This window comes from Papio anubis, chromosome 11, assembly GCF_008728515.1.
Source record: "Papio anubis isolate 15944 chromosome 11, Panubis1.0, whole genome shotgun sequence".
Taxonomy (NCBI): domain Eukaryota; kingdom Metazoa; phylum Chordata; class Mammalia; order Primates; family Cercopithecidae; genus Papio; species Papio anubis.
Window position 1 is genome coordinate 8,356,413 of NC_044986.1, and position 18,326 is coordinate 8,374,738.

Consider the following 18,326-nt stretch of genomic DNA (forward strand, 5'->3'; position numbering starts at 1 on the left):
TCAAATAATCTGACTCTACCCATCAAAAGCTCATGTTCTAATCCCATCTCTTAATACCAGGTAACCAATATAGCTATCTAATTTCAAAATAACATGCCAGAATGAAAAAGGGACAATTTTTCAAAGGAGTTTTTTTTAAAGGATATTCTAAAATAAAACCAAAGAGAAAAATAAAAGAGTAAAACAGATTTTTAAAAAATAATCTGAGGTCCACAACTTCCTCTCAGATAGCAAAAGCATTTACTAACAAGTAGCCCTCCGTATGCTCACTTCCAGCATAAATAGGACAGTCAAGTAATTTAAGACGCACATGTAGTAGCTATGTTATGTGCTTCCTAACAAAAACATTTTTCACCTATATACACAAATATAACTACAATAAAATGAAAAAGTCTTTTTACATTAGATTTTGGAGTTACCTGCTGGCAATGTAAATGTTACAAGGTCAGTCAGAAAATAGCAAGCAAAATCCCCCTTTCTCTGATGAAGAGAGGCAGCTATCTCTCTCCGGATTTGTTCTGTCAGTTCAGGACACACCATTGCTGGAATACACTTTGCTGCTTGTTGAGACACCTTAAATACAAAAGAAACTTTCCTCTCAACTCATGTACCACAAATGGAAGCAGAAAACAACAGTATTTAAAAGAAATCAGCAAAATTTTCCAATAACTCAAGGTTTTCTTTAATCTTAAAATACACTGGGTATTATTTCCTTACCAATGAAAGTATATACCAGTATAACTTTTCAGAAAGTCATAAAAATGTTTTATCCTCTGATTCAGTAATTCTATTTAATAATTTATCACAAGGAAATAAAGATGCACATAAAATTTATGGAAAAGGGTGTTGTTCATAGACACATCACAGGAAGAGGAGGGAGGACAGAAAACCTAAGCAGACTAACCATCGTGCACCCAATAAAAACATTCTTTAGAAGCAGAGAATCACAGCTGATAGAGAAACGGAAAACTGCAAACACTCTTCTCCCGCAAGATTCAAGTACCCTAACTTGGACTCAAAAAAAGCACAGGATTTAAAGGGTTAGTTCCCACTGACCTCAAGCCCCCTTTCTTCCTCTCCATTTGTTACCACTCTGAGTTTTTAAAAAAGCATTTGGCATCTCCAAGTTTAAACACAGACTGCCAACCTCTGAAGCTCAGCCTGACGGGAGTGAGATGGGAGCACTATTGCACAGCCCTCCTAAGCAAGAAAACAACAAACAAAAAAGGAAGGCTAAAACTTTCTTCTTTTGTTATTTTTTTCTTCTTTTTAAAATGCTAAATAGCAACAAAAGTTGCAAAGATTTAATTTAACCCTACATTTCAGTCATATCTAATTTGTGGATCTAAATAAAAATACATACACAGAATTCTAAAATCACAGTTGAGCATCTGCCAGTAACAAACGGAATTCGAGGCCAGGCACAATGGCTCACGCCTGTGATCCCAACAACTCTGGGAGGCCACGGTGGGTGGATTGGTTCAGTTCAGCAGTTCGAGACCAGCCTGGCCAACATGATGAAACCCTGTCTCTACTAAAACTACTACTATAAGTATTAGCTGTAGTCTCAGTTACTTGGAAGGCTGAGGCATGAGAATCGCTTGAACCCGGGAGGAGGAAGTTGAAATGAGCTGAGATCGCGCCACTGCACTCCAGCCTGGGTGACAGAGAGAGACTCTGACAAAAAAAAATCCAGAGTGAGCCAGAGTGAGCCTGTTCCCTGATATCACCAACCTGGCCTTCCAGCCACAGTGGGGTCTGAAGCAACAGGTCTTCCAGCCCCTTCTTCTTCTCAAAGACTAAGGTTTACTGATAATGTCATGTACATCATATATGTACACAACTAACTGCTACTGCTATTAAAGAAATAATGTTTCAAAAACCCTGCATACCCCACACAGTCACCTGACTCCCTATTCTGAAACTCCAGCCAGGTGCAGTGGCTCACACCTACAATCCCAGCACCGTGTGAGGCCAAGGCAGGAGGATCACTTGAGCTCAGGAATTCAAGACCTGCCTCGGCAACATAATGAAACTCTGCCTCTACAAAAAAACCCGAAATATTAGCTAGGCATTGGTGGCATGCATCAGTAATCCCAGCTACTGGGGAGGCTGAAAGGTGAGAGGATCACTTGAGCCAGGGAGGATGAGGCTGTAGTGAGCCATGATCACACCCCTGGGCAACAGAGAGAAAGCCTGTCTTAAAAGAAAAAAATTAAAAATTAAAAAACTCCTACATAGAAATTGAATTCTACTAGACTTTATTCGCCAAGATTACCATTAACCATGAAAATTCTCACTACATCTTAAATCCAAGAGCCCAACCATTCATCAACACTCAAACATGGAAAACCAAATATTAAATATTTTCAGAATATAACTATTTCTCAAACAACATAGCTAAAATGGCTCCCCCAAAGTAAATTCAAAAATAGCTTATTCCAATCAGCTAGCTCTCAGGCCCTTTCCAAAAATCTGGAAACACCTTTCCAAAAACCACCTGGACTGGACCCTGACTACTACAAACATTCTAAAAGAAACCTAGCCCCCCAAACAACCCCTTCCACCACCATCCTTAAGTAGGATGTGCCCCTGAAGCCTGCCACTCACCTTCTCACCTCTTCAACTTTATGGTTCTCAACCATCTCCACAGGCTAGGAGTTCTTAACTTAGGGTCCATAATCTTGGGAATGGTCCATGAACTTTAATGGGAATTTGGTTTTAATTCAAGTTAAATCCATTTTCCCCACCTTTTTACCAATATTAAAATGTATTTTCTTATATATCACAAATTTAGTTTAGTATTTTGGTAGCTATTATTTCAAAACAACTGATTTCCTTTGTAATCTCATTTACTTCTTATTTTATTTATTTAAAAACAGTATTTTGGGAAGGAGTCCTTAAGCTTCATGAGACTACCAACAGGGTCCATGACACAGAATCCGATGAAAACTCCTGCCCCACATACATATCCCCAACTCTAATGTTCTCCTGTTCTCATTCCAAAAGAACTTGGCTGAGCATTCTCTGCAACACACCCCCTTAGTCTAGACTTAGTCCAGACTTCCCCACTTCCAGTCTCCCTACTGGTCCCTTTAATTCTGTCCTTTGGAGTATTTATTCCATGGAGACTGAATCCATGACCAATTTTGCTCTCTGCCTGGAACAAACCCCCCCCACCTCTCCCACGCTGTTCTGGGGTTGTTCCACATGTCCCACAGAATACAGCAAAAGTAATGGTATATTGCTTCCTAAATCCATTTATAAAAGACACTGCAGGTTTCAAAGACACTGGATCACTCTCTTGCACTCTGTGCCTCTCTTGGATCACTTGCTGGGGGTGAAACCAGCTGCTGTATCATGAGCATCCCTGTAGACAGGCCTGCATGGCACGGAATTGAAGCCTCCGGCCAAAAGCCACCTGAGTGGGCTTAGGAACAGATACTCTAGCCCCAGTTGAGTCTTTTGACAACTACAGCCCTGGACCACTTGACTGTAACCTCATGACATCGTGAGTCAAAACTATTCAGCTAAGTAGCTCCTGGATTCTAACCTTCACGAACTCTGTGAGATAACATACATTTGTTGTCTTAGCTGCTAAGTTTCCAGATAATCTGTGATACTGCAATAAATATACTGATGTTCTATCATCATCCCACTGTTAGTCCTCAGACTGTCTCAGGAGCTCAATGACTCATGATGGCCCCTCTAAAACCTTGTAATAATCTTCTACCTACCTCAGGGGAGCCCCTAAAGACTTTCACCCCAGTTTACAACTGCCTTCTTTATGCTGGCTCCTGTCACCACCAGCAACTACAATTCCACATTGATGGCCCTTCCAATATACAACAGACAACACGACTAGGCACCACAACACAAATGCAGCCAGGCCTTCAACACTAGAAAAACTCTAATTCTTCTATCTCACATTCTAAAACCTGGATCTCTCTATCTGAAAAGTTCCCTTCTCCCTTATTTATATTCAATAAGCCTGCCCTTTTGTTTTCATCATGGCCTTCAGTCTCTCAAGCCCCCCACTCCAGCTTCACTGGAATCTTACCAAACTGGACACAATACTACAATCATGTTTCCATCTAACCTTCAAATATTTTAATCCCCATACAATGCCCTGTAGTGGTTCCCAAATATTGGCAAATTTGAATACACAGATATGCAAAAGTATATACGAAAGATATATTCTGACAAAATTTGAATCCACAATTCATATGACTCTCTGCACTTTTACTCTATTTCTCTTACCATTAAAAAATGCTACCTTGGCCAGACGTGGTGGCTCATGCCTATAATCCCAGCACTTTGGGAGGCCAAAGCAGGCAGATCTTTGAGGTCAGGAGTTCAAGACCAGTCTGGTCAAAATGGTGAAACCCCATCTTTCTAAAAATACAAAACTAGCCAGGCGTGGTGGCATGCGCCTACAATCCCAGTTACTTGGGAGGCTGACACAGGAGAATTGCTTGACTCCAGGAGGCAGAAGTTGCAGTAAGCCAAGATCATACCACTACACTACAGCCTGGGCAACAGAGTGAGACTCTGGCTTAAAAAAAAAAAAAAAAAAAAAAAAAAAACCTGGATAATGTAGTCACATCCTGAATAATTTACAGGCAATCTCTCTCAATCATTTGTAGCATATACCTAGTTATGTCAGCCAGAAACTGAAGAATCAACTTAGGTCCACTCTATATCTTCCTATATCCAATCAGTCAGTCTACTTCTTCAGACTGAGGGCCTGTCTCAGTTTCTCCAACCCTCTAACCCTCTTCCCATTTCTAAGGCTACCCTTCTGGGTACCCTTCTATGGCTGCCCTTCTGCCCTTCTGGCAGAAGTTCTTGCCAGCACCTCTGCAACCCCCTCCTAATCAGGCTCACCCCTCTCCAGTGCACAGCAGCCAAAACACAATCTGCTCTGCTCACTCCCCTGTGCCTGTACCTAACACCATCCAGGGCCCTAGGGATAATCTTCAAATTCCTTGACACAGAAGATCCTTCATAATCCAACCCCTGCTTATCTTTCAGACTTCCCTTCTCTCCATTCCCAGTCACCATCTCAGCCATGTTTATTTACCTGCAAGTCCCTGGATTCACCACAAATTCCACCATCTCTGTGCCCTGTAAAAATGCTTTCCTCAACTTCTCTTCTCTCCCTCATCCACTTCATGTGGCTAACTCCTAACTCTTCCCCTTCAAACTGTAGCAAAAACATTACCTGCTGTAAGAAAGATGACATGACACCTCAAAACTCTTCAAGCACTGGCATAATGCTTGGCATTTACATCTACCAGGGCACAGGCTGCACAGAACTACCAGTTCATTTCTCTACTTTGCTGGAGATTCAATGAAGAAAGAGCCAACATCTTTACAATTATCCCTTCTCAGCCCAGTGCATGGCACACAGTAAATACGCAGTAAATATCTGTTAATTGAATGACTAAAGAATGACAGATACATTCCAGGTTTGTTTGAACCAAACATGATGAGTCAAACATTGTTGTGACTATTCAAATATTTGAAAGCATATACTCTTAAAAGTCTCTTAAGTTTAATGTTATTTTTTAAAGGAGGTAAAAGAATTCAAAACATTTTAAAGCTGCTTAGAGAAACATTATAAAATCAAAAATGAAAACTAAAGAACAGATTTCCTTAATATAAAAGAACATTTAACCAAAATGCCAAACCTACCTCTGTAAGCAATATTGCTAGCATATCCTGCCTCTGAAAACGAATAGCCAAGTGTACAAGAGTATAGCCAACATCAAAGGCAGAAGGACGGTTCAGCAAGCGTACTTCGTCTGCAGTGAGCTGACGTGCAATGTCTCCTCCTGATGACTTGTATGCTTCTATAGCAGCTAAATCACCTTCTACAACCCCTAAAACAAGCATCAAGATAGAAAAGCATTTAATTCTCATTTTCTTCAAAAAACACAAACCGTAGCAATCACTCCAAACTCTTTTAAGTGTTTCTCTGTGCTTCCTGGATCCTGATGCATCATTTAAATGTCCTGTAAGGGTAAGGAAAGTTAGTTTTTTGCTTTCCCTTTAAAAATTTTCTTTCCAGAACTAGAACTGCCTACACATTTACCTTACCATCAGTGCAGGCTCCAGGCTCTGGTGGGATTTAGAGGAATTATTAGACTGTAAGAATTGGATCGAAGATCGATAATCTAGCATAAGAAACTAAACGTCACAAGAGACACTGAGCCCCCAGTTCTGGTCCTGCGTTCATCCTGACTTTGCAGAAACCAAGGAGACAAGGATGAGCTTCCAGCTGGTGTTGAGCTCCTCCTGCCCTTTACACTGCATTCTTAAAGCAGAATCGAAACAAATGCTGAACTTTCCATACTGCTCTTTAGCACTGAAACAACTTGGAGCAACTGAAACCATCTTCACTGTGAGTAAACGCTGGCAACATTTTGATTTCAGATTCTCTCACAGCCAAGTCTTCCTTATACCCATTAAGAATTATTAATAAAGTAAAAGTTGAACCAGATGATTTCAAATAAAATGTGCTAAAATAAAACATTACAATCCAGTTAGAATAGAGGGGAAACAGAAACATCACTTCTGCCCAAATCTATAAAGAACATTCCATTACCACTGAGCCATTTTATTAACCTTAACACAAGTTAATGTTAGGTAAATACAGTAATACTGTCTACTAAGCAGTCTGGTAAAGTATGGGTATCAGCCTGGGCTAAAAAAAAAAAAAAAAAAAAAAAAGGTAGATTAGCTTCCAATTTACCACAAAAGGGGTTTAAAGCAACTGTTAAAAAATTATTTGTGGGACCAAATACTTCTAAGTGCTTCCTAAATTACATCAAGACAAATGTGTTTGCTGGATAGAATACTAATACTAGGTAAAAATATTCTTAGTGTACTTTTTAAAAAGTATTTTAATTGCCATCTTGAATTAGGAATTAGATCAGACATATTCCTTAGAATGTAACAGACTGGTAAAATGCAACAATTTTCTGCCATTAGTAAAGATAACAAGGCTTCAAAATAATTCCCACATTTACTGAATCCTCATGATATACAGGAACGCCTTGCCAGGCAATATGAGAAGTACAAAGACAGGGAAAATGTGACTCCAATATTCAAAGCAGTCCTTTCTGCAAATTTCGATCCTCTCCAAAAAAAAATGACCCCCTGCCCCAAACACAGACATATACATTCTTCAGGCTGAAAACCAATTATATTAAGAATGCCTACTTATAGGAATTATTTTCACAGCAATGTAGCTTGATAAACTCCTCACTACGCATATAACAAATTCAGCTACATATGCCCCGCCTCCACCCACCTTACACATCCTTATGAGGAACAGTGCGCCCTAGAGAAGTCAAGGTAAAGCTTAATCAAGGACGGCATGAGATAAAGGTTATAAATCTTCCTAAAGGGGCAAGCCTTTCAAATAGACCAGAAAGTGCTACTTGAACTAAAAACAAATCTATGATTGAAGAGTTTTCTATTTCCAGTTATTATGTTCAAATACAAAAAGAACTCTAAAACTTCTGCTTAACTTATTTAATGAACAATTAAGTATAGCCTGGTAGGACCCATAACTTTTAAGATAATTCAATGCAGTTTTCTTTTATTGAGGATTGAGCATGCCCATGCCATTTCCTTCCACTCCACAGCATTTCTGCATGAAGGCAATGACTTTTCCCTTCAGTCTTATCAAAGTCCTTGACTATTTTCAGGTATATGTAGCATCAATGCACCTTTTATAGTCTTTAGTTCTAATCTAAAAATATTATCTACTTATAACCTTTTTGTATTACATAAAAAAATGTTCCGAACACTTCCAAAAACAACCCACGAGTCTGATCAACTTACCTGAAAAAACAAAGAGGAAGAGCTGTACAATGTATGTGTATATATGTGTATGCATGTATGTAGGTGTTTGTATTTAATGTGTTCATGTTTATTTTTTATTTCTCAAAGACAAAGATTAGGTGATCTAAAGCTAAGCACCAAATAACTTCTTTTGCTTGGAAGAAGGGGAGATCTTCAAATCACTTTATTGTTTTTAGCTAACTCACCATATAGCTGAAGTCTAGAAGAATCTCATCTCAGAAATTCTTAAGATTTCCTCTCTAATGTCTCTGAGAGATTTCTGTAATTAGAAGTTAATGAGCACTGGGCAGTGGGGTGCAGACTACATAGCACAACAAAATTAGCAGATTGTACTTTGGAACTACAATGTACAACATCATCACCCATTCTGCTTTCATTAAGTGCTTTTTAAAAATATAACCAGGGCCGGGCGCGGTGGCTCAAGCCTGTAATCCCAGCCCTTTGGGAGGCCGAGACGGGCGGATCACAAGGTCAGGAGATCAAGACCATCCTGGCTAACACGGTGAAACCCCGTCTCTACTAAAAAAATACAAAAAACTAGCCGGGCGAGGTGGCGGGCGTCTGTAGTCCCAGCTACTCGGGAGGCTGAGGCAGGAGAATGGCGGGAACCCGGGAGGCGGAGCTTGCAGTGAGCTGAGATCCGGCCACTGCACTCCAGCCTGGGTGACAGAGCGAGACTCCGTCTCAAAAAATAAATAAATAAATAAATAAAAATATAACCAGAACTTCCAATGTTGAACTGCATGGTATGTGAAATTATATCTCAATAAAGCCGATATACACAAACACAACTAGGATTTCTATTTGACCTAACACAAAATTATCAAAAACACTTAATTAGTCCCTCCTACTCCATGCTCTGCATGAAACTACAAACAGGCATACTGCCCATTCCCTAGCATGGCGGACATACAGAAGATGAGGAGAACAGACTCTTCTCAGTTTTTGACAGCACGAAATTCTCCAAACTTCCCAGAGCAGGAAAAACACACATCACTTAAGTATAGGTAAAAAATAATATTTAAAAGAAAATTATTTTATTACCTAGTGTTTGGGGAATATGTAATTTCATTCTTTTCATTAAGCATAAAAGTTCATAGTCTCGGTGACTGGTACATTTTCATCTACAAAGATTAGTAAATTTATTACAAATCAAATTTCATGAAAATGTCACTGAACTATCCCAATTTTTGCTATGTCTTTATTGCACACTGCTCAAAGAGAACTTCTGAAAGTTTAGACATTACTTCACAGACAGGTTTTTGTTGTAGACATGGTGTGTAATAGGATTTGGCCCATATGCATATAATTTAAAGTTTTAGCCACCGCATGTTTTCTACTTAAGGAGCAGGGAAAAAGCATCGTAATATATGCAAAAAAGGGAAAAAAAAAAAAAACCTTACAAAATATCTGAGTTCTTCACGTAATTACACTTTGAGCACCTTTTAATGTCAGGAGATAAAAAGAATGTAGGAATCAGGTAGAAGAGTTGGTAGACAGGAAAAGACAACAAATAAATGCAAGTGTTAAAATCTCACTTTATAGGACAAAGGCCGGGAAAAAATGAAAAGTTCCAAGAGAAGATAATCAACATATACATGTTTGCTAGGTTACTGACATCTCACAATGCCTCCAAGAGTAACTGAAGCATCTATTTATTTTTATTTTTTTTTATTTTTTTGAGACGGAGTCTCGCTCTGTCACCCAGGCTGGAGTACAGTGATGCAATTTTAGCTTACTGAAAGCAACCTCCGCCTCCCGAGTTCAAGCAATTCTCCTATCGCACCCTCCCGAGTAGCTGAGACTACTGGCGCACACCACCACACCAGCTAATTTCTGTATTTTTAGTAGAGATGGCGTTTCACCATATTGATCAGGCTGGTCTCGAACTCCTGACCTCAGGTGATCCACCCACCTCGGCCCCCCGAAGTGCTGGGATTACAGGCGCGAGCCACCGTGCCCAGCCGAAATATCTTTCTCTTAGTACTTTTTTAAAAATTTAACAAACGTGTACTATGCCTTCTGTCCCTTCCTCCTTCATGTTATGAAGACAAAAGGACAGCTGAAGACACTCTGAGATTAATTTTATAAAACTAATCTGCAGTATCATCATACATTCAAAATTGAATGAAATGCACAATCAGCCTAATAGCGAAACATAATTACAAATAAACGGTTAATACACTTCTTAAAACATGAAGGCCTAAGAATAAATGAAAGCCACTATGTTATATATTACTAGCTAAACAGTTAAAAAAATAAAAAGCAAACATATTATTCCGTAAGCTGGGCCAGGAGCAGAGTTTACATATTTTGAAGCCACAGGTCAATGACTCACTGGGGACTTCACAGCTACTATGGAACTCCATTGGTTAGAATTTAGAGCTGGCTCATAGATGTTTAGAAAACAGACTTATTTTTTTCCCCCATATATGGCACAGTTTTCAAAGTTTTGCCTTATTTTCCTTTATGACATTAAAATTGTAATGGTTACTAACTTTGAAAAGAATGCCAAATGGTAAAAAAAAAGCCAGGACTTACCTGAGCCCACATGGGCCAGCCCAACACTACCCTGGAGTTCTATGGTAGCTGTGACATCACAGCATGGTTTATGCTGTGGGGTCAGGGTGGACCTGGAGTCAGCTGGCACAATTTCAGGAACCCTTGAAGAGAAAAGTTAGTTTTAAGTGGTAATGTTCAGAATGTCCTTTACCATGGTCAGAGAAAGATGCAGATGTGGTTTTCCTCTAGCCAGAGTTTAACTCATTTAACTGGTTTTCATATTAAAAGGAAACTACACCCCCCAGTAATACTTTTTTATGTCATAAGCATTTGGCTATCATTTAATCCTGAACCTGGCATAGATATTCACAGGAAATTCTTGAAAAATTAATGAGCTGCTTTTTAAATAAAATGACTTCAATATTTTTTAAAGTGTACCTTCAGGTAGGCAAAAGCACAGGAACAGTCTCGGAAATAATCTGAGCAGGCCAAACCACCTCCTGGTTGTATTTTCCACATAATAAGAGCAACAAGTTAATATCTACTATTTCTATTCCTAGAACAGTGCTACAAACAATAACCTATTCAAAAGATCAACAGATGAAAATCAAAATTATAAACAAATTCTTAAATTTAATCTATATTATATCAAGTCTAGCTTGTATTCAATAACCTCACTATCCATTATTAAAACATCCTCTTTAGAAAAATAAAAGATTCAATGAGAGAAGGAAGTCAAATATTCGCTAATTAAAACTTTTTAAATTATCTGTAAGTTGTGACAAACTATGTCAAATATAGTCTATACTACTGAGCTCTTTTCTCCTTACATCTTTGATCAGAGTGTTAACAAGCCACTCTTGTGAAAACAGAAGTCCCTGAAGTCATGAAAAAATACCTGATCTAACAGATACTTTCCTAAGAAAGAAGATCCTGCCAAGCAGGAAGAACTACTGCTGAAAGCAACATGGAAGGACTTAAAGGAAACATGCCACAAAGTTATCTTTGGGACAAGTGATCAGAGACAGGGACAAATGTTAATGGGCTAAAACAGATGAACATGAGTTCAAACTATGAAGGTCACTTAAAATATCACTGAAAATACTCAACTGAAAGGAAATTATGGTTCTTAAAAATCTTAGGTTCCGGCCAGGTGCAGTGGCTCACACCTGTAATCCTAGCACTCTGGGAGGCCGAGGTGGGTGGAACACCTGAGGTCAGGAGTTCAAGACCAGCCTGGCCAACATGGTGAAACCCCGTCTCTACCAAAAACACAAAAAAAATTAGCCAGGCGTGGTGGCGTGCGTCTGTAATCTCAGCTACTCGGGAGGCTGAGACAGGAGAATCGCTTGAACCCAGGAGACAGAGGCTGCAGTGAGCCGAGATTGTGCCACTACACTCCAGCCTGGGCAACAAAGAGCGAAACTCTGTCCTAAAAAAAAAAAAAAAAAAAAATCTTAGATTCCAAAAGTAGATTTTGAAACTCATAAAATAGTGTATGCCAAAACCACATTCACTGCTGAAGTCACATCCAAAAGTTTTTCTGACTTCAAAATAAAAATAAAAATTTCATTTGCCACACTGCCAAGTTACCCTGGCTGAATTTGAAACCAAATTTTAGATTTTTATACTTATACTATCTCAGGTAGGCCGGGAGAAACTAGTCTAGCCCACCTTTTTTTACTAGAGGGTAAGTGAACATTTTAAAAGTGGAAATGGGAGGCTGGGTGCAGTGGTTCACACCTATAATCTCAGCACTTTGGGAGGCCAAGGCAAGAGAATCACTTAGAGCCCAGAATTTGAAGACCAGCCTGACCTGAGCAAGATGGTAAGATCTCATCTTTACAAAAAAATTTTTTAAATTAGTCAGGTATAGTGATGCATGCCTGTAGTCCTAGCTACTTGGGAGGATCACCTGAGCCCAGGAATTCGAGGCTGCAATGAGCCATGATCATGCCACTGCACTCCAACCTGGGTAACAAGAGTGAGACCCTGTCTCTGTTAAAAAAAAAAAAAAAAAAAAACGAAGTAGGGGCAAGGAAGAAAGGATAAAAGGAAAAACTTTCATAATTTATTATAACTTTATACTGTTCATATTATATACATTTAATTCTTCTAGACAAAAGTAAACAGAATGAAGACAGAAAATCAAGAAATGTTCAAAAGTAACCCAGTCAATATTAAGGTCTCCAACCAGAAACGCTAAACAAGAAAGTTTCCATAATTTGCCACTGAAAAAGGAACTTCACGGCTTCGGTAAACACTAATAGCCCCACAAGCACACATCCCCAAAAGTTTCAGATCCATGTATCCAATAATCCATCAAGCATCCTCACCACAAAACCTCTAAAAAAAAAAACCTAAACTTTCTCTCTCCTATGTCCAGGAAAAATGATACTGTTAGCCAACCCAGATGTCCAAACCAAAAATTTGGCCTTCTAACCTCCTTCTCATCTCAGCCCAGTATCAATTCTTCTAGGTTTTGTCAATTCTACTTAAGTCTTTTTCAAATAAATCTCCCTTTCCCCATCTCCACTGACTCTACCCCAGCTATACATGACTGTACCTAAGTTGCTATCATTTACTCTACTGGTCTGCCATCTCAAGTGTTGCTCCCTCCCAATCTATTCTCTACACTAGGGTGAGTGTGGTCTTCTTAGACTACAAATTTAATTAAGGCACTCCCTTTTCTTTTTTTTTTTTTTTTTGAGACTGAGTCTGGCTCTGTCGCCCAGGCTGGAGTGCAGTGGCCGGATCTCAGCTCACTGCAAGCTCCGCCTCCCGGGTTTACGCCATTCTCCTGCCTCAGCCTCCGGAGTAGCTGGGACCACAGGCGCCCGCCACCTCGCCCGGCTAGTTTTTTGTATTTTTTAGTAGAGACGGGGTTTCACCGTGTTAGCCAGGATGGTCTCGATCTCCTGACCTTGTGATCCGCCCGTCTCGGCCTCCCAAAGTGCTGGGATTACAGGCTTGAGCCACCGCGCCCGGCAAGGCACTCCCTTTTCAAAAGTTTACCACTAGGTTGGGCATCGCAGCTCACACCTGCAATCCCAGCACTTTGGGAGCCCAAGGAGGGCAGACTGCTTGAACTCAGCAGTTCAAGACTAGCCTGGGAGAAACCCAATCGCTACAAAAAATTTAAAGAATAAGCCAGGTGTGCTGGCATGCACCTGTAGTCCCAGCTACTTGGGAGGCTGAGGTGAGAGGATCCCTTGAGCCGAAGAAGGCTGAGGCTGCAGTGAGCTGTGATCATGTCACTGCACTCCATCCAGCCTGGGTGACAAAGTGAGATCTCATCTTGGGGGGGCGGGGGGGAAGTTTACCACTGCCCTTAGGCTAACAGCTAAATTCCTTAACCAGGTTAAGGAATTAACCTATTTAACCAGGTTAAATAGTCCCAACATTCCCTACAGGTTCTCTCTCTCAGTCCTCATTCTACACTCCAACCAACTGACTTCTCTCAGGTTACTGGACGTGCCTTGGTCTCTTGACCCTGGATTTTTAACACATACAATTCCCACTAACAGAAACACTCTTCCTTCTTCTCTTTCAAGTTTCAGCTTAGATGTCACCAAAAGTCCTCTCCAAATCTCCTAATGCGATTAAGTTATATGCTCCTTCTAGGACCCTATACTTCCTCTGCTGAGCTATCCTGGCTTGCTAAATTCTATTTGCCCCATAAACTCTTTGAGAGCCATGACTTCTTTCAAAGTGCCTGGGAGCACACTCAGTAAGTACCTGAATGCATGAATGAATAAACAAAGAAAAGGTAAAAACGAAGACAATTTTGCAAAGTAACTGAGGCCACACGCCATGGCTCACCCCTGTAATCCCAGCACTTTGGGGAGGCCAAGGTCAAAAATGTTTTTCTGTTGCCCAGACTGGGACTGGTACATATTTTTAAGATGTGTATTTTTCATATAGATTTCATGTAACTTGATAAAATCACCAAATAAAGTGAACAAAAGACATGAATCAACTACTCACAGAAAAAAATACAAATGATTAATAAAATGAGACAGCATGCCATTCTTAATAACAAACATCAGGAAAGACAGCTCCACAGGGACTCCCAAAGTGCTGCTAATAAAGAACAGGTTAATTTAAGGCGCAGCAATTCAATGTCATATCACACATTTTTAAAAGGTACACGTTGATTCAAAATATAAAGTTCAATGAAAAAGGATATACAATATAATCTCAACTATGTAAAAGTAAATAAACGCAAAAAAAATAAGATTGAAAATACACAAAAAAAATCTGACAGGCTTCCTCTAGGCAGTGAGATTACAAACTTTTTTTTTTTTCCATAGCTTTTCTTATCTCTGAAATGGTCTACAATGCATATAGTCTGCGTTTCTTTGAGATGGAGTCTTGCTCTGTCGTTTAGACTAGAAGGCACTGACATGATCATAGCTCACTGCAGTATCAAACTCTTGCCTCAAGCAATCCTCCCACCTCAGCCTCACATATCTGGGACTGCAGGCACCCCGCCACCACACCCAGCTAAGTTTTTTATTTTTAATACAGAAGAGGTCCCGCCATGTTGCACGTGCTAGTCTCAAGTAGTCTGCCTTTATTATTCAAAAATGAACTAAACTCTCAAAGATCGTTACAAGAAGTCAGTACAACTGTCTAAATTTGATGAAAAAGAAATAATATATTTTCATCAACTGAGGAAAAGATAAACAAAATGTGGTATACGCATACAATGAAATATTATTCAGTCTTAAAAAGGAAGAAAATTCTGGCCGGGGCAGTGGCTCACGCCTATAATCCCAACACTTTTGAAGGCTGAGGCGGGTGGATCACTTGAGCTCAGAAGTTCGAAACCAGCCTCGCCAACATGCCAAAACCCCGACTCTACTAAAAATACAAAAATTAGACACACATGGTGGCACACACGCCTACAGTCCCAGCTACTTGGGAGGCTGAGACAGGAGAATCCCTTGAACCTGGGAGGCAGAGGTTGCAGCAAGCACAGACTGCACCACAGCACTTTGGCCTGGGTGACAGAGCGAAACTTCCTCTCGAAAAAAAAATAAAGGGAAGGAAATTCTGACACAGATCACAACATGGATGAACCTTAAAGACATTATGCTAAGTGAAATAAGCAAAAGGACAGATACTGTATGACTCCATTCATGAGGTTATTAGGGCAGTCAAATTCATTGACAGAAAGTAGAATAATGATTGTTAGGGGCTGGAGGAAGGGGGAATGGAGCTATTTAATGGATACACAGTTTCAGTTTTCCAAGATGTAAAAAAGCTCTAGAGAGAATGGTAAAAATAGTTACACAACAATAAGAATGTACCTAATGCTACTGATATACACTTAATGAGTAAAATGGTATAAATTTTATCTTATGTATATTTTACCTCAAAATAAATTGCAAAAAAAAAAGGAACAATGATACAAGGACATTATTCTGAGATATCGGAGCTGCTGCCTCAAATAATATCACCTAGATAGTATTCCTCCCTCCTCTAAAAAAGATAAATGTTTAAACTGAATCTAATCATAAGGAAATCCACAAATCTAAACTGAAGATCATTCTGCAAAAGTGGAATCTTCAAAAATGTCAATCATGAAAGAGTAAATTTTTTAAAAATTAAAAAAAAAAAAAAAACAGGCGCTGCTCTAGATTAGAGAAGACTGAAGAGACAAAACTACACACAATGTATAACCCTTAACTGAACAAGGTGGGGCAACAGCAATTATTGAAACTATTGGTGAAACTAAATATAGACTTTCAGTATTAAATTTCTTGGATAACTATACTGTGTGGTTATATAGGAAAAAAAGTCCTTGTTCTTAGGAAACATACGCCAAGTGTCATGATGTCTTCAGCTAACTCTCAAACAGTTCAGAGAACACACACAAGAAAGACATACAGGCCGGGCGCGGTGGCTCACGCCTGTAATCCCAGCACTTTGGGAGGCCGAGGCGGGCGGATCACAAGGTCAGGAGATCGAGACCACAGTGAAACCCCGTCTCTACTAAAAATACAAAAAATTAGCCGGGCGCGGTGGTGGGCGCCTGTAGTCCCAGCTACTCAGGAGGCTGAGGCAGGAGAATGGCGTGAACCCGGGAGGCGGAGCTTGTAGTGAGCCGAGATCGCGCCACTGCACTCCAGCCTGGGCCACAGCGCGAGACTCCGTCTCAAAAAAAAAAAAAAAAGAAAGACATACAGACAGAGACACCAAATACAGCAAATAACTAACTGGAAAATCTTGGTCAAAGGCATATGGTGCTCAATATATTACACTTGTAACCTTTATACAGGTTTTGAAATTTCTCATTATAAAATAATGACGGGGCCAGGCATGGTGGTTCATGCCTGTAATCCAAGCACCTTGGGATGCCAAGGCAGGTGGATCACTTGAGGTCAGGAGTTTGAGACCAGCCTGGCCAACATGGTGAAACCCCGTCTCTACTAAAAACCACAAATATTAGCTAGGCATGGTGGCGAGTTTGCCTACAGTCCCAGCTACTTGGGAGGTTGAGGCACAAGAATCGCTGGAGCCTGGGAGGCAGAAGTTGCACTGAGCCAAGATCGCACCACTGCACTCTAGCCTGGGCGACAGAGCAAGACTCCATCTCAAAAACATAAAAATAAATTAAAATAAAATAAAAGAATGACAGGGAAAATAGTGGTTGTCTATGCACAGCAGGACTGGAGGTAGAGAGAAGAAGAAACTACTGCATTTATTTATATTTGCATTTCTGTGCTGCCTGGGTATTTTTTAACCATGTGCCCAGTTTAATGCAACTTTTTAAAGTTAGTTTAGATCTCAACAATTCTCTAGAGTCAAAACACATACTTTTATACTTGATATTTAAAGGATACATCTGGATTTCATAATTCAATGTGTTCATTTAATATAGTACTTTGTTTTTTAAATGAAAGCCGTTACTAAATCAATGGTGCATATTCAAATGTATCACATAATCAAGAATCACGTGACATAGTCCCTTTCTCAGCATAAAAAGGCACATTACTGGTTGGCAACCCTGTGTAATCAATCATTTCTGAAAGTCGAGAATTATGTCTCAGACATACTAAAGGCAACCAAGAGAATACTGGGGTTTTATTTCTGCCATCACCATCCATTTGGCTTAATAGAGACACTCATTCCTGGAAGTTTTCTTTTTATCACAGGTGTCAGGAAGTACTTTCAAATCCCAGACCAAACTGGCCAGCACCATTTAATAGTGGAAAGGAAAGAGGTGAAAAGTGTTTGTGTGCACACAGGCATGTGTGTTCCCTACAGATTAGAATATTTTATGTTGCTGGAAATTCTCACAATTCACTTAAAAATCATGACATAAAATGTTATTTTATATCCACTGTTCCAAAATCAAAACAGGAAATCCTTAAAAACTTGAAAACCAAAAACTACCTGAAGATAATACTTCTTTCATGGTGCTAAAAATAACTCTTATTACCTACATGAACTACCTTGGATAGGAAGTAAACCCACAATCAAGAATGTGGAGTGAAATGATTGCAGTTTTTATAGCTACACACCCATCACACTTAAGAGTATCACGCAAAGTTAGCCAAGGACATACAAGGCATTGCCAGTATTCTAGCACTCACTTTCCTTTTATGCATGCAGACCAAAAATTGCTACAAAGTCTGTATACATTTTGGATCCTATTAAAAGCTTTTAATCTGTCCAGGTATGGTGGCTCACCAGGAGGATCACTTGAATCCAAGAGGTGGAGGTTGCAGTGAGCTGAGATTACACCAGTGCACTCCAGCCTGGGCAACAGAGTTAAGACCCTATTTCAAAACAAAAAAAAGACAAAAACAAAACAAACAAAAACAAACAAAAAAACAAAAAAAACTTTTCACATTTTTAACTCGAACCATTTTTGTGTTGTCTTTAATAAAAGGACAATTAGATGGTTTTTGTTTGTTTGTTTTGAGACAGAGTCTCTG

At 39.6% G+C, this 18,326-nt stretch overlaps 1 protein-coding gene across 3 annotated transcripts in view; it reads right to left on the reverse strand.

Moving 5' to 3' along the window:
- Positions 1-18,326, reverse strand: part of ZRANB1 (zinc finger RANBP2-type containing 1) — a 70,689-nt gene that overhangs the window by 14,047 nt on the left and 38,316 nt on the right. For 2 of the 3 annotated variants that reach the window (XM_021943830.2, XM_021943829.2), the window contains 2 exons: positions 5,698-5,885; positions 420-573 (listed from right to left, as the gene is read on the reverse strand). In XM_021943830.2, the coding sequence (XP_021799522.1) occupies positions 420-573; positions 5,698-5,885 (342 nt within the window). Of the gene's footprint in view, positions 1-419; positions 574-5,697; positions 5,886-10,416; positions 10,539-18,326 lie in introns of all 3 variants that reach the window. The other variant, XM_031652001.1, reaches the window with a different exon arrangement.